General features: G+C 40.1%; 1 protein-coding gene across 1 annotated transcript in view; it reads right to left on the bottom strand.

Moving 5' to 3' along the window:
* LOC111862552 (WD and tetratricopeptide repeats protein 1) overlaps positions 1 to 14,450 on the bottom strand; it is a 60,587-nt gene extending 46,137 nt beyond the window's left edge. Inside the window, exons 1-4 of the mRNA XM_023848046.2 lie at positions 13,821 to 14,450; positions 13,604 to 13,734; positions 9,904 to 10,015; positions 4,469 to 4,656 (exon numbers count right to left, since the gene is read on the bottom strand). Coding sequence (XP_023703814.1) covers positions 4,469 to 4,656; positions 9,904 to 10,015; positions 13,604 to 13,734; positions 13,821 to 13,886 — 497 coding nt within the window. The 5' untranslated portion in view covers positions 13,887 to 14,450. The remainder of the gene's footprint in view (positions 1 to 4,468; positions 4,657 to 9,903; positions 10,016 to 13,603; positions 13,735 to 13,820) is intronic.
* Between the last annotated feature and the right edge of the window lie 2,807 nt (positions 14,451 to 17,257).

The raw sequence follows: 17,257 nt of genomic DNA, 5'->3' as shown, positions 1-17,257 counted from the left end.
TGTCACCCTGTTTAGTATGCTGCCACCATCTTGTTATTTCAAGAAATCTCGTAAACTTATCATAGCTTGCGTCACTGTCCTGGCTTAACTCGTAATTCGCCGGAGCGTTGGGAGGTCCTGGAGTCGTCAAGGAAGCGGGTAACACTTAAGGAAATGTTGGGTTGAATTAAACTCGTACACATTCCTATCCTATTCTATTTACCTACATCGTTATATACACTATACACACACTGTGCCGACGTTCGTCGGTTGTATTACACTGGATAATGAACCTGCAGTCATCATTGGTTCTACCTCCTGTCACCCTACTGGCGGGTCTTCTACGCCTCGGTATCTCGCATGAACCTAGTCAATCTAGTAGCCTATCTTTCCCTGTGGTTTTACACTTTACAATTATCACTGTTACCTTAATGTTCATGGCTATATGAAGATGGTTTCACTTACTTGAGATGAGGAAGAAGATGCTCGTCATCAGCAACCAGCGCACACTCACGGCCATCGCTCTCTCGGCGATAGCCTCCCCCGAACTCTGAGTTACTTAATATCAATCAAACGTCTAAAGGCAAAAGGTTTTTTGATTAAGTTTTCTAGGGTTTATATAACCTCTCTTTGCTGATTCTTTGAGTTCCGGGTAGGTTGGCCTGCCCATTCTGACGTGATTTTGGTCCCCCTCATTGGTTGCCCATCGAGAAGGGGTTGACTCTTTCGGGTCTACCGCCTCCTCCGACTCAGCGTTTTCCTACTGCCATAGTGTTTATGACCCATTTCATATAGCTCGTCCCTCTATGTCAGCGCTATTACACTGCCAGGTTAGCATTCTAATGACTCAGGCATTCCCTGTTACAATTCATTGTAGACCTAAGCTTCCGGAATTGTTTCATCATGGCTGTTTCTTAATCTTACAGTCTAGCTACTATTATTCCAATTTTTTCCCAAAAAACTATATCTACATGTACGTAACCTTAGCGGCATTACATGGACGTGAACAAAGTGGTGTGCATGCAAGCTGCCAGTCGTCTCCTACAGCAGTTTGAAGATGAAGGTGATGCATTTTTTAAGTCTATAGTGACCACCGATGAAACATGGGTGCACTACTTCATTCCCGAGTCCCAGCAGTCATCATGTGAGTGGTAGCATACCAGTTTTCCCAAACCCAAGAGAGCACAGAGGAGCCGTTCGGCAGGAAAAGTGATGGCAATGTTCTTCTGGGACTGGCAGGGGGTTATCCATGTAGACTTTCTGACAGATGCCAGAACAGTCAATGCAGCTTATTACTCAGACCTCCTGGTAACAAACATGAAGGAAAAAATCCGATCCAAGCGGAAGATAGGTGGAAAGCGGGTAGCCTTCCTTCAAGACAATGCACGCCCCCATACGGCCAAAACAACAATGGAAACCCTCCAGAAATTGAAAGGGAACCTTCTGGCAGGCAGCCACCGTACAGTCCTAATTTGGCCCCAAGTGATTTCTACCTGTTTGGAAGGCTCAAGTTTGACTTGCAAGGCATGCGGTTTGTGGACAACGCCACCGTCATGCAGACTGTTCGGGAGTGCATACGCCGCTGACGACAAGCCTTTTTTGAAAAGGGCATCAGGATGCTTCCAGAACATTGGAAAAAATGTGTTGACCCCAGAGGGGAGTACGTCGAAGACTGACATGTGCAAGTAAGTGTTTGGCAATTACGGTTTAAAAAAATCAGTCTGGGTCATATTTGAACCACCCTGTATGTAAAGAAACACGACGTTTAAATTTTTCCATTCTAGCTTTGGACTCAACAGACCAGCCTTCCACTGACTCATCATCACACACTGCCCTTGAGGGACTTTCTGAAATGATATCACTAAACATGCATACTACAGGGTGGGCCAGACTCAATTAGGCAGTTTTTGATTAGATGTTATTTTTATTGATAAATGTTAACAATTGCAATGGTTACAAAAATGGAATCGCACACACATAAGTCATCGATTTTCAAGATGCTGGTCAACCTGGGCACCACCTAAGTCAACACAGGCTTGCAGACGCAAAGCAACATTTTCACAAGCCTTTCTACACATATTCACCGGAACTTTATTGAACTCCTGAACAATCACCTCATGCAGATGTTTCACACTGTCAATGGGATTAGCGTACACCTTGCCTCTGTGGTAACCCCAAAGGAAAAATTCTGGTGGGGTGATGTCGGGTGATCGGGCTGGTCACTCCACAGGCCCTCGACAGCCAATCCAGCGTTGAGGAAAAACTTGATGCAAGAACGCCCGAACAATATTGGCGAAGTGTGGTGGGGCCCCATCTTGCTGCCACCACAGTTCAAAGTTCTCTTTCCTCTGAAGTTCTGGGATGACACTTTCCCTCAGCAACTTTAGGTAGGTTTCCCCCGTGACGCAACCTTCAAGGAAGAACGGGCCAATCAGTCCTTCGTACGTCATGCCGCCCCACACCATCACTCCCGGGGACTGGAAATCGTATTCAATTGTGGCACTGGGGTTCTCTGGCCGCCAAAACACACAGTTGTGTCTGTTGACTGATCCTGATGTGTGAAATTTGGCCTCATCAGTCCAGAAAATATTCCGGATAAGGTCAGGGTTCTCCTGAAACTTGGTCAGCATCAACTCGGCGAACTCAAGTCACCTGTCCAAGTCATCTTCGTTAAGAACATTAATAAGCCATGGATGGTATGGCGTCAGCTTCATGTCACTCAAAACTCTCCGCAAACTTGTCCTCGAAATGTCCAGTAGGGCCAACAAATGGTGGGTAGACTTAAATTTCTGAGGAGATGATGCCAGTTCCGCAGCAACATGTGCTTGTGTGTCAGCAGTTCAGACAGTTCTCGGCTGACCAGGATGCTTGGGATTCAAAGCACTGGCAGTTTCATCAAACTGCTTGTTTATTCGGACGACTGTGTCCCTGCGGACTGCTAGCGGTCCAAACTCTTCCAACATCCTGCGCTGGACTTCTGATACATTGTTAGTAACTAAGAAAAGGCGCACACATTTTACACGCTGCTCGATAGACAACCGTCTACCGGCCATGACGTTTCCTCGATGCGCACTAAGTAGGCAGAGTATTGACCTCGTTCACAGCATACCGTATGATGCTACCATGTATCGACAACAAAAGGTACTTTCCCATTATCCTGTGTGTTGTTGGATTGGTTAGTTATTAATGATCAAAAACTGCCTAATTGAGTCTGGTCCACCCTGTATGTAATATTTTTTTAAAGAAAAGGTTGAGAATGCAATACAAACAGAAGGATATGTGCATCCCAGTGCCACTTATGCTGTCATCACTTGGTCCCGTTTATGGCTATTACCAAAGACCCATATTCATGAGTAACATATAAACACATAGTCAATCATAAACTCCATCCTATTATGCATATAGGAAGAAATCATATTTGCTACTACAACAGCTTGTATATGTTATTACAGAAGGCAAAAGTTCTCAGTGTGCTGTGTATAATACAGCTACCATGGTGTGCTGTCAACGTAAAACAATGAAATCCATGATATCTCAAATCATATATTCAGCACACAATAAAATCACAACTGTTCAGTGTTGTAATGAAGTGATGCATGTAGTAAACAGGTCAAACACTATTTTAGGGACTTACTGTATGTTGTGAACGAGGATAAAAGGTGAAAAGGTAAAGGTTCAGCTCTTCCAGGGAGTCAGGACAGTGCAGTTGGTATAGCGACTGGGCTACGGGCTGAACAACTGAGGGGTCAGAGTTTGATTAATGGTAGGGTCAAGAAATTTCTCCACATTGTCCAGACTGGGTATGGGGACCACCCAGCCTCCTATCCAATGAGAACTGAGTGCTCTTTCCCTAGGAGTAAATGGCAGGGGCATGACACTGACCACTCACCTCAAATTAGTGCACCTGTGTGTGTGTGTGTGTTTGTGTACATGCCTGTACATGCACATAAATATATATAACTATTATCACAGCCTTCTAAAATTTATCCATGTGTGTGAATGACTTTTCAGTTCAAGATCAGATAAAAATATGGAACATTTTGGACTCAAGATGAAAACAATAATTTTCTCACTGCAATCACAGTTTATAACACTAGACAATTTTCACAGTGCACTAAAGTTCACTACTTATCCCTTCTGATATCAGATCACTTTTCAATGAGTGCTTTTCATAAACAATTGTATTTATAAAAACTTCAATTCTAAGGTCATGTTCTTTTTCACCCTAAGCAGAAAGAAGGAGAGACAGATTTTGATTACAAGCTGATTCTTGTCAGTGTTGTTAACCATTATGATTCTGATGGATCTCACAGTGTGTTACTGCGCAAATCATCATCATCATATTCTGCCAGGGTTGAGCTTTGTTAGCCCAGTCAATCTTTAAATATCAGGCCAAGGGCAGTCATATGAAAATTCTTGAAGTTCAATGTTTGGACTGACAATGAGATGTGTTTTCCCATGCTTCTTACAATACAACAATTCAACTCACATTATTGTTCCATCCTCAGCAGCACTCCAGAACATGTAGGGGACATTTGGAGCAGTTGCAAGGCGTTTAACTCGACCTGTGTGACAACTACACACATGCGTTGTTTCACCCAAGCCCACATCATGGACTCTGATTCGGCAGTCCCCAGCACCAGTCACCAGGACTCCATCAGCAGATTTTGGCAAAAACTAATTACATCAGAAACAACAGTTTAAGTACAACAACTTCTCATACAATAAGCTACAAAGATTACTGATGATTACTCTTCTGTGAGACACTACACCATAAGCCTGGAACATAATCAGTGATTCAATATCCTGAAGATGAAGGCATCAGGTCTCTTCAAAACACTGGTACATCTTTACCAGACTACATGATGTCACATCCCAGAAGATAGTATTCTTCGTACTCGCTACTATGAGAACTGCAAATCTCACTTATAAAGTTTTCTCTCTTCTGGGATGTGACAGCATGTAGTCTTGTAGAAAGGAAACTGCTGCATCAGTGAAGAATTTAACTGCCTTGAAGTATGTCTTTGACATGCATGATGCCAAATGCTTAAGGGAATATCAAGCTACATAATTACAGTCATAATGTTTTAAAGAAATGTCCTTAGTCACAGATCTGATCAAGGCATGGTTAATAAACTGTACTGCAGTAATCAAATTGCTTGCTTACTATAACAATATTAGGAATACATATTCCTGGTAACTAGTGTCTATAATTTGTTGGTGTGGCAATGCATAATAATTGCTTGACATATAAAGTGAGTAGCATCAAGTTATGGACAGCTGACAGAAAGTTTACAAAATGAAAGCTGACATTTGTACACATGTCTTCAATGAATCTCATAAAAACCCAATTACCTAGGGAAATTCTAATCACATTAAACTGCTGAAAGAACAAACTGCTTACACAAACCTTCATCTTTCAAATCCTCCACAAGGAACCCTAGGCACAACAAAATGATGTAATTATATACCTTAAAGAGATGTGTATGAAGGAAGAAACTGTTCACATTTTTAAAGGGTTTGTTGTTTTATTTCTTTCGAAACTTACTATGAATTCCTTTTGCATTGTGTTTATGCAAAGTAAATTCTCAACAGGACAAACATGTCAGTCCATCTTAAAAAATTACATTATCATCTGCAATGCTTTGAAGGCATCTGGACCACAACTTCAGAAAAATTTTGGAACATCTTCTGTATCTCCATATATTCAATAATGTAATGGCACTCAAATTGTCTTTCTAAGACAATCAGACCATGAAATATGAAAAGATGAATATAAAGCAATGAAACATGGTTACAGAAGGAGACAGAATAATACAGGCAAGAATCCAAACACAAATTGTGGCAACTAAATGAAAGGATTATATACTTGCAACTAACATTTCTGGCCACTCTGCAATGGTATGTAGTACCACAATATATATGAGGAGTTAAACTAAGACAACACTAATTTTTGGATATGGTTAGGCAATAGGATGGACAAAAAAGGATACATTTTTACCATTTGATTGCTTAGTAATACTAAGTGGTCTTCTGGGCTGTGATACCATATGGTTTTATGTGCAGATGCTGATGTTTTGAAGGAACATACTACCTCCAGCTTTGGAGTTCAGGTGGGGGCAGTACGTTCCTTTGAAATGTCAGCGACATTGGCCATAAAACTACACAGTGTCACAACCAAGAAAACCATAACTTTAATAATCACTGCCACAGAACCTTCATAATTTAATAATGCTACTCAAAGGTGACAACTAGGAGTAGGGATAGCTCAGTTGGTATAGTGATGGGCTATGAGCTGGATGGCCAGGGTTTGACTCCCAGCAGATGCAAGAATTTTCTCTCCCCCACAGCATCCAGACTGGCTCTGAGGCTCACCCAGCTTCATGCCCAATGGTTACCAGGGACAATCTCAATGGGGGGTAAAGTGGCTGAGGCGTGAAGCTGACCATTCACCTCCATTTAGTGTCAAGGTGAGGCTACACCTCCATTCCCCCATGTCTCCATGGCATCATACTTGATTAATTAAACACAAGGACAACTTTACTTTTTACACGAATTGAAATGGGTAGTGAAATTCATAATGTTAACTCCATGATGCCTTTAGCTAACAAACACATTTATTGGAAAAAATATATATAAATTTTTATCAGTTCTAAATCCTGTGATAAATTAAATGTCATGGTAAATAAAAGGGTAATGTCTGTGCTTAATTAAAGTCCACACCATGAAGATATATGGGGGAATGAAGGTACAGCTCCATCATTCTTGACCTCTGCACTAGATGGATATGGGTGATCAGCTTCAAGCCATAGCCACTTTTTTTTTTTTTTACTGGCTCTACAGCCCCCTTGGGCCCTGGACTCTGATTTTCAGTTTCATGATCATTTTGCAGACGGTAGGACTACTTGGATGAGTGATCAGCTCGTCGCAAGGCCTCTACCTAAACACAGAATAAACACATACAAATACCAAACATCCATGACTTGTGTGGGATTCAAACCCATGATCCCAGCAACCGAGTGAGCAAAGACAGTACCTGCCTTAGACCTTTTGGCTACCGTGACCAGCACAGACACTTTACCCTGAGGAAAGAACCCCCCTTACCCATTGGATAGGAGGCTGGATGGACCCCAGAGTCAGTCTGGACAGACTGGAGAAGACAGAAATCTCTTCCTCCAGCCAGGAATCAAACCCTGGCCATCCAGCCTGGAGCCCATCACTATACTGATTCAGCTATCCTAACTCCAATTAAATGTTGAGGACAGGCTTTTACTATGTGAAATTTGAGGTTCTTACAGACAACATCAAGATTATGAGTGTCTGAGATGTGGCTACATGTAGTTAGTTGGACAGGTACATCTCCATCTTCAAGATAGAAGAAGGTGGGGCCAACAGGTTCCTCCAAAACATGCACACCAATCTACAAAATTACATGGTAGCACATCCAAGAGCATAATCTAAAGAATTCTATTAGCCCTTTCCAGTTGTAATGTTGATATATGATCAACAAAATTTCTTTCGTGATTCTCGGGTCATATATTGATCATGTCATTACTGGCCACTGTATTCATGAATGTTTTGTCTGCCTTCTTCTGCTATCTGGAAGTCATAAATTGATTTTTTTTAGGAACGAATGCCATTTATATATTACGGCATGTCATGGATGAGCAGCATGTTTTTACTTTCAACTGAACCTTGGCCCTCTGGTTTAAAGAAAAATATATACAAAATCCCTTCTGTGAAGCAGATGAAGTATCTATTAGTGATATATTAAATGAAGAACTCGACACTGACTCTGATGATATGGATTTGGAAACTGAAGGAGAAACTGTGAGTGAAGAATCGAGCAACAAAATATCAGAAAGGTAGAGTGAGGGTGAAACAAGCGTTGTTGCGTGTTGACAATGGGTGACAAGAAACTCAACGCATACACATTTACTAAAAATGCAGGTCCACACTTTAACCTTCTGCCAGAGGCTGAGCCCATGGATTATTTTATTTTTCAATAACGAGCTTTTGAATAACACTGTTATACAGGGGGGGGTTGAAAAAAATGTACTCTCATTGTTCGATTGTCAATATCTTTGGAACAAAATGACATGTAGTTACAATTCTTGGCAGTAGTGTAGTGTGATGTTTTCTCAACAGATGGTGAAGGTCACATGAGTCACGTGAGAGTCATGCCACATGCACGCTGCGAGTAGAAGACAGCAGCAACAATGGCTGAAAGGTTGTTCTTTGAACAATGCAAGGCTGTACTGAAGTGGTACTGGAAGTACGAAAACATTAAAGAGGTACAATGACAACGGCAGAATGAGTTTGGAACTCAGCCACCAACATGTCGAACAAGTGCCCATATTCTGGATAAATTTGAAGCCAACGGTACTGTTCATGATGTCATCGTGTTGTTTGATTGGTCCTTTCTTCTTTGAAGGTACCGTAACTGGTCACATGTATCTCGATATGCTTCAGATATCAATTTTCCCTGCCATTCGAGAGCTGTTTGGAGAAGAGAGATTTTAGCTACAACAAGATGGTGCTCCACCTCACTACCATCGAGATGTCAGGGCGTACTTGGATGACACTCTACCTGGACTATGGATAGGTCAAAGAGGTGCCACTGAGTACCCACCACGGTCTCCAGACCTAACACCTTTCAACTTCTACCTATGGGGAACCTTGTAGGATGAAGTTTATCAACAAAAGCCAGCTACACTGAATGCGCTACGAGAAACCATCGAAGCATTGTTGTGCAGCCATCTCACAGGACACACTGACAGCCGTAGTTCGCTAAGCAGTTCGGTGGCATCGACACTGTTTAGCCGCTGATGACGGTCACTTCGAACATGTACAATGACTCTCTCTCTCTCTCTCTCTGCGCAAGAATTGTAACTACATGTCATTTTGTTCCAAAGATACTGACTATCAAAGAGTGAGTACAATTTTTTGGACCCCTCTGTAGAGACAAACAGGTACACAAGAGACAAAACTGTCGAACTTGAGCTAAGGACATGGTCCACATGGGGTAGGTGGTTTGATTAGTCTGTTTTTGAAGTGAAGGCGTTTCTAGGTCTAATTTTAAACATGGACCTAATCCCATTACCCAACATAAAAGGCTGCTTGTCTAGTGAGAGGAAAACACAGATACAATTTTTTGGTGATATGATTTCCAGAGATCACTTCTTACAGATATTTTGGATGATACGAGTGGTGAAACTGTACCACCAAAGAAAGTAATCAGGTCATCAAAAGCACAAAGTATATGGGGTGATAGAACATATAGAGAAACAGTTTCAGAAAAATTTTGTGTTAGGTAAAACATTGCATTAAATGAATCAAGAGTTGGGTTCAAGGGCAAAATAATTTTCAAAACTTAAAAATCCTAAAAAAACCGATGAGGTGAATAATCAGAGTATTTATATTAGCTGACAATGACACTAGTTATGTTTGCAGGATGATTCCAAATTATGGAAAACTTACACGTGATGAGTGTAACTTGCCATACTCTGCAAAACCATTCATTTCAAGAATAGTTCTTTCCTTGATGGACAGAATAGGACTCAGTGTGTCTGATATTGAAGGCTACACCTTTCTACTGACATATATTACAGCAGTGTTGAGTAAGCCCAAGAACTGGATAATCGAAAATGTAAGTACACATTTTGTTTGTTTGTTTGTTTTTTTAACTTTTTGCCAGTGTGGCACCAACTTCTTGGGCAAAACAGTTCACTTAGTGGCTCAGCAGGCATTTAAAAATCCCTGCTGACCTGGCTGCAGAACTTTCTAATAATGCTACGATCAGAAAGGGTTAAGTTTACTGTAACTGCAAATATGCTTGTGGGGAGGGAGACACTGTCTGGAAAATAACAAAATACATTACAAATGAAAAGGTTGAACACTGAGAGATAAGTATGTGGGCTATACCTTCACTGAAAATATATTCCCATGATGACCAGTTGATACAGTGTGGATTTTCTTATGCAAGAAAGGATCCCAGAGGATGACCTGCACATCATCTGAAGCAGATGCAAGAGTCCTAAAATGAAAAATGCATATAGTTAAATTGGAATATTCAAACCAACATTTGTAGCTGTCAGGCATGAAGAATCCATTTGTAATGCCAACACATGATACTAAGAGTGAACCATGCTAAAATGAAGACTGGGAATTGGTGATAAGTAGATTTATGGCATTGGTCTAAATGTATAGTAGATGAATTTTATTATGTACATATTCTACAGGGAAGTGCACAAAATTATCCAGTATTTGAACTATTAATAAAATTGCTATTTCAATTACAATACTAGAAATTCTCATACAAAAAGAAAGACCACTGCATGGAGATTTATTTTCTGTGAATCAAGTGTTCAATATGACCACTATTATGTCCAGAAACATCTTCAACATGAACTCTGATGTTATTGATTACTTGCTGGCACATATCCTCAGTTATCTCGTTGCAGGCCTCAATGATTAGTAATCTCTAAAATTATTTATTGGGATCCATCGTAACACAACAACAAAATGGTCTAGGTCACTATCACCTTAGCTACACGTATCGGCTTTTAAAGCCATCATCAGGCAAATACATGGTTACTGCACTCACACACTACTGAACTGCATTTCATTGTGACAGCAGAGCTGGATACTTGACAACTGTGTTACACTACAATAATACAAGGTATAAGAATACAACAAAATGATAAATATATATAAGGGTATATTCATTGACTTGTACATGTATAGTTAACTGCTTGGAGGCCGTGGTGTTAGTGTAGTATTATTTGGTATTTATCTGGAAATGATGTGACAATAATAGCTGTTAAACTTATAATTAACTACTAATTTGGTATTGATAATATAGTTGTTTCTTTGGTCCTGTTATGCTAACACAATGTTCTAGGGAAGGGGTGAAAGAATGCAAGGATTTGTGGAAAGTTTCAAGGACAGATACACCGCCCCAGTTAGTCTCTTTGTATCGATCTTCAAGTGCGTTAGCAAAATGTCGGGGTTTAAAAGGAAGCGTGTTGTGTTAAGTATTCAACAGAAACTTGAAATTATCAATCATTTGGGAAAAAGAGGTGTAGTTAAACAATTAGCAATGCAGTATGGAAGTGGAGAACAAACTGTTCATGATTTGAAAAAACAAAAGGATCAGTTAATTTCCTTTGCTTCGTCTTCTAATTCAAGTGGAATGAAGAAGAGAAAAACCATGAAATAATCAACATATCTTGACAAAGCAATGCTGATCTGGTTTAATCAACTAAGGGCACAGGGAACAACAATAAGAGGAGCAGTTTGTGCTAAACAAGCAATTTTTTTTTTCGAAGCACTTGAACTACAAGGAACTTTTGACGCTTCTTCCAGTTGGCTAACACGTTTCAAGCAGCGTCATGGAATACAAGAAATTAGTATTCAAGGTGAGAAATTGTCAGGGGACTTGTCATCATCAGTTCAATTTTGCACTGATTTTGATAGTTTCATGAAAAGTGAAAATCTGCTGCCAGAACAAATCTATAATGCAGATGAAACGGGTCTTTATTGGAAATGCTTGCCAATCAGAACTTTGGCATTTCAAAATGAAAGACAGGCTCCAGGTCACAAACCCAGTAAGGAGAGATTGACAGCCTTGTGCTGTTCTAGTGCATCAGCAACACACAAACTAACACCAGTAGTTATCAGCAAAGCGAAAAGACCACACTCTTTTAAAGGAACAGTAGCTTCAAGTCTGCCTATCCATTATTTTAACCAGAAAGTAGCTTGGATGAATAGAGCGATATTTAAAGAATGGTTTGATTTTAAATTTGTGCCTCAAGTTTGTGACCATCTAAAATCCAAAGGCCTACCAGAGAAAGCTGTGCTCCTCATTGACAATGCGCCCTCACATCCTAACGAAAGTCTCCTGACGTCAGATGATGGAAATATTTTTGTGAAGTATTTTCCTCCTAATGTTACCGCACTTATCCAACCAATGGATCAAGGAGTTACCTCAAGTATGAAGAGAATCTACTTGTACATATCAAATTTGCTACAAAAGTACATCGATGAAGGCAACGATCTGATGTGTTTCTGGAAGTCTTTTTCAATGTTGGATGCCATATACGAGATTTCAACAGGTTGGGATACAGTAAAGCCATCTGTATTGAAAAATTCATGGAAGAAACTGATGCCTTTCATCACTAATGAAGATGAAGAAATCCATGGATTCACTGGATTCAGTGAAAATGAGATAGCCATAGAACTCACAAAATTGGCTAACCAAGTTCATGGTGGTAAAGAAGTCAACGAGGAAAATATAAGAGAGTGGTTTGACTGACTCGTGTGAGCTGGGCTTGAAAATGTTAAGCAGTGACGAAATCGTAAGTTCAGTGGGGGTGCAGCCAGAAGAGCGGGAAGAAAGTGAGAATGAGGAAGAGGTGGCCAGTGCTGCTAGTAAGAAAATATCACATGGTGCTGCTCTTAATCATTTGGAATCCTTACTAGACACTCTTGAGAGTGAAGAGAAGAGTTTATTCAGTGACAAGCTAATATTATATAGGCTTCGTACATATATCCATAAAAAGGAAAATGCCGCAAAAAAGCAAACGACAATATTAATTATTTTTAAGTGTTAAGTGTGAATATTCGTAAAAAGTGTTGGATGTTGTTGAACACTGTGATTGAAATAACTAATTCATACTTCAGTGTAATGTAAAAAAAAGTATTAAATAGGCCATGAGATTACATAAAAATGAGGTTGAATAAATTTAAATACAGGTAGGCCTATAGTATTATGAAGGTACAGTATTACAGTACTACTTTTAATAAAATTTGTCTTAACCGGGTTTTCGATTAATTGTGATTTCCATCCACACCATTATCCCGGATAATCGAGAGTTGAGTGTACTTCTAAAAAATATACCATGATGAGCGCAGTATCAAATTTTTCATACATAAAAACTTGCCATATTCATAGTCTGTATGGGTTTATTACTTTGAGGGAGAGGTGGAGAATAGTGGGCATACACATATTGTTGTTAGGTCACTGGCGTAACACTGACTCTTAGCATTGCACTGCATGAGAGTCAAGATTTCATGACATACCAAACCTTACAGCTGTCTCTACTGACCATCATCAATGACTCCTCCCACCTATTCTACTTAAAGCCTGACTGCACAGGTAACAGGAAAGAATGTCAAGACAGAATTGCAGACATTGTATGGTCACATTTCTAAAAACAACATGCACAGCATGTTACATCTAGCTTACAATGACAAGTCAGGGTTCAGCCTCATTCCAGACCAGCTGTCATGTCATTTCAGTCTCTCTGTGAAGGAAGATGTTCCATGACTTTAACTAAACAAGCCAAAACTGTTTTTCACTCCTCCCAGCTTCACATTTACAATATATAATAATGGGAAGTCCCCTGATCTAAATTAATATCACTTTCCCTGCCAAAACCAAACAATGCCTAACATTAAGGAGCACTATGGGATCAAAAATTATTTTCGAACATAATGTGGTACAAAATACTAACCATATCCTCCTCTTCAAAAATGAAAAGGACTTTATCAACAAAACACATATCACGCAAAAACCACAAAAAAATAAGAGTTAAATTCACTAAACTATTATTGGATTTACCTTCCCGTTTCATTCCACTCTAAGCAGTTGACACAACCACTATGCCCTTCAAGTTCCTTCTCCAAACCCAGCCTTTGGACAAAATCATCTGTTACATGCACCTTCTGCTGGAGTTTGTAGTTTATGGTATCCTGATAAAAAGATATATGTATGTACAGATACATCAACCACGGTATAACATTATCAACACTGATGGAAACTGCGTCCTAATACCTACTTTAATTTCTCGCTGCCTCATGAGCCGCGCAATATTGCGGCCACTTGCTGTATGTTTTCTATTCATCTCTTGTTGGATGAATACATTTCACTCATAAATGTGAGTTCCGTTTCCCTCAATCCCTTGCATTTTATTCACAAAACAAATCATTTGTTCACATTCTGTAACATTAGTCCCACGATCAACACGGTAACACCTGAATATTTAAGCACCATTCAACGATATGTACGCATACTATAACCACAGCTTAAACAAGAAACCTAACATTAACGTCATTGTTCCTAAGCACAAAAATCAGATTATGAAACAAAGCATGATGTAACCATAAAGCCTGTTACACTGTATAACTTCACTTCGTTTCGATAGTCATTCTGTTAACAGAATATATATATATATATATATATATATATGTGTGTGTGTGTGTGTGTGTGTGTGTGTGTGTGTGTGAGAGATGATTCTCAACGACAATCTCACCGAACGCACCAGTTTCATGTAATAAACATACTGATTGAAATCAGCTGATATATTATTTCTTTGGAATGAACATTGATATCTTCAGGCATAGATGTCTACTATAAATAAACGACAGAACTCACCAACTTCAACAAAATTGCCAATAGCTACATTTCGTATTAACAGTGACTCTACAGTCAACGACATCATATCGATAATGAATCGATTGGACAGAGATTACTGTCGAATGGGACATTACGCCATCTCGGATCGCCATGCAGTTTGGTAGTTTGTTTTCTCACATCGATTGGGCACGTTGATAAACATGAAGATATCGATCGGTAACTACTGCCTCTACTCTAGCGAAGGCAGATAGCTTAGAGCGCTTAGAGCCGAGCGAGTGAGGTGGCCACACTAGAGCCGTAATTACTGTTCTTGGTAGCGTCAAACGTCGCTACTAGGTGGCCACATGGCCACATGGAGCAGTCCACGATACCGAGCACCGAGCGTCAATAGCCATCATGTCACAGTGTGTGCAAAATATGGCGAGTAGTAGGCTACTGAACAGACAAACAGTATCCGCATTATGTTTATTATTATTAATCAGTCGTCGACACCGAAAATAGCTACAGCAGAGGATAACGTGGCGGATCCATACCGTGATGAGTGACAGGTCAGCGAGGTGGAAGTTTGTGCTACTACATCACAAATTAATGGAATATCCCGACAAATTTCTCGAATATTATAGGATGACAGTCAACTCATTTAAAATACTCTTATCCCTCGTGGAAGATAACATTTCTAAAACTCCATAGCGATTCACTATCAAACAGAAACAAGACTCAAGTACCAAATAAAGCACGCGACAAATGAAGCTCGTGTGGCCAGGCGAACTACCGACAAATACAGCTAGAAAATGGGCCGAGACCCATCCGTCCGCGACGCAACCTTCAAATTGCTTTCTCCACCAAGAAACCAGCGTTATTTACTGCTCCGTGTGGCCCTTCTCCTTTAACTCTATGGTGCGTATTTTTTCAGCTTCATATGTGGCGGATTTCGAGCAGCAAATGTTGCTCGTGTGGCCGTGGCCTTAGTGTGTGTTTGTTCACAATAATTAGTATGTTTCCATACAGACTTGGGCAAGTATTCAGAGCAAGGTACTGGTATACTTGTTAGAAATATGATGCTATATCACCAAGATTCATGTAAATGAATTCATTTGCCTCCCACAAAAGCATTATGTGTGATAAAGGTTTCAAGGTTATGAAGGATTCTGCATTCGCTTGGAACAGGAATGCCGAGAATTCTGCTACAGAGAGCTGAAGAAACATTTCCTGCTGTGACAGAAAGGATGGTGAATGTTTTGTGCTTGTGTGCACAGACAAGAATTTTATCATAATCAGTCAATTCTCATATCATAGGAAACTAAACTTTTATGCCAAGCTTGTGTTAGTGTTCATGATCCATCTGGGAAGTTTACATGGTTCTTCATATTGTAACACTTTGAATTATTATGTGGGAGAGGGACCAATTCAAGGAGAGTGATATGGGTATGTATGTATGTATGTATGTAAGGGGTGGGCCATAAAGACCAGCCGCCACAATGTGAACTTCAAACATTATTATGCTTCCCCTTGGATTAGCCATTTATTAATCCTATACTTTTAATAAAGTGTAGAACCCTGCTTATGGGAGAGTCATAAAAGTCACAAGTGACGAAATCTTGAATAAGCTATGGCCTCACAATCACACAGAATGTGTGCGGCTGATTCGTTTTCCTGTAGGCACCTTTAACAGGTTGGATTGTCTGTCAGTCCCAACTTGAAAAGCTGTCCTATCAGGTGGTAGTGTCTGGTAAGTAATCCCAGCACCCATCTTAATTGATCTCTGTTTAATCTCAACAGATCCTTCGTTCTTCTGGCAGAAGGTCCTGCTATAAAGCCCTTTGCCTGTTTGAGTCCAGTTATGGATTCCCAGTATTTTTTATGATTTCTATCGCTTTTTTTGGCAACTCCAATTGAGATGCTGCAAGCTAGTTCAGGTCCTATTAAATGCTGTTCAGATCATGATATGGGTAGGTCATTTAGTACGCATGTGAGAATGAGAAATGCATACAGAAATTTTGACAAGACCTGGAAGAATGAGACCACTTGGGAGACAATTGTGAAGATGTTTTTTGTTAAAGATACAGTTGTGGGGTTTTGGACTGGGTTTGTGTCAGGATGCAAAGTCATGATGGGCATGTATGAACACAGTAATGAGTGCTTAGGTTCCATAAAGAGCAGATAAGTATTGTCTTTACTTTCACAGGGACCACAGCTTTCTCAGGAAGGTCCCTGCATTATGAACTTAACACTTCCTAAGATTATGAAGTCTGTAGAGAAGAAATCTGTACAGAGCAGCTGCTATGGGTTAGATGTAATGATAAACAGCTACAGCAAGGAGAGCATATATTGTTTCATGTATGGTGTTGTACACCCATGACTGATAGAAGATGTGATGCCTTTACAGAACTGTACAAATTCAGAGAAGGTTTTAGTGGCTCCCTGTGGTCAGACATACCCAGCAAGTCATGATGCAAGCCAGGCCATGAATATAAAAGCTGAGGCAGTCTCAGATGCAAAAGAGGAAGTGGATCCAGTGCGAATAACATTTCAGGAGATAAAGGCTGAACCTGAGGTGAGCTGCATGCTTCTGTATGTCCAAGGTTAGGCAGATATCACAGATAGGCAGGAATTGCAGTTGTCTTTCTCATCTCCATCTGTCTGTCTGAGAAAAATTCTATAGCAGCAAAAGTCCTTGGGGAGTCACGGAACTGTTCACAGTTAGTTGCTGGTACACTTCTTACAACCAAGAATTTAAGTTACTAGGACTCTTGTAAGCTAATTACAAGGAACCCCACAAGATATTTATCATGTGATGAACAGGTTTCAAGGTTACAAAAGATTCTGCATTCTCTTGCAACAGGAGTGGCAAGAATTGTA

This window comes from Cryptotermes secundus, unplaced genomic scaffold (assembly GCF_002891405.2).
Source record: "Cryptotermes secundus unplaced genomic scaffold, Csec_1.0 scaffold1293, whole genome shotgun sequence".
Classification (NCBI taxonomy): Eukaryota; Metazoa; Arthropoda; class Insecta; order Blattodea; family Kalotermitidae; genus Cryptotermes; species Cryptotermes secundus.
The sequence above is the reverse complement of the archived record's forward strand: the minus strand, read 5'-3'. Positions and strand labels throughout refer to the sequence as shown.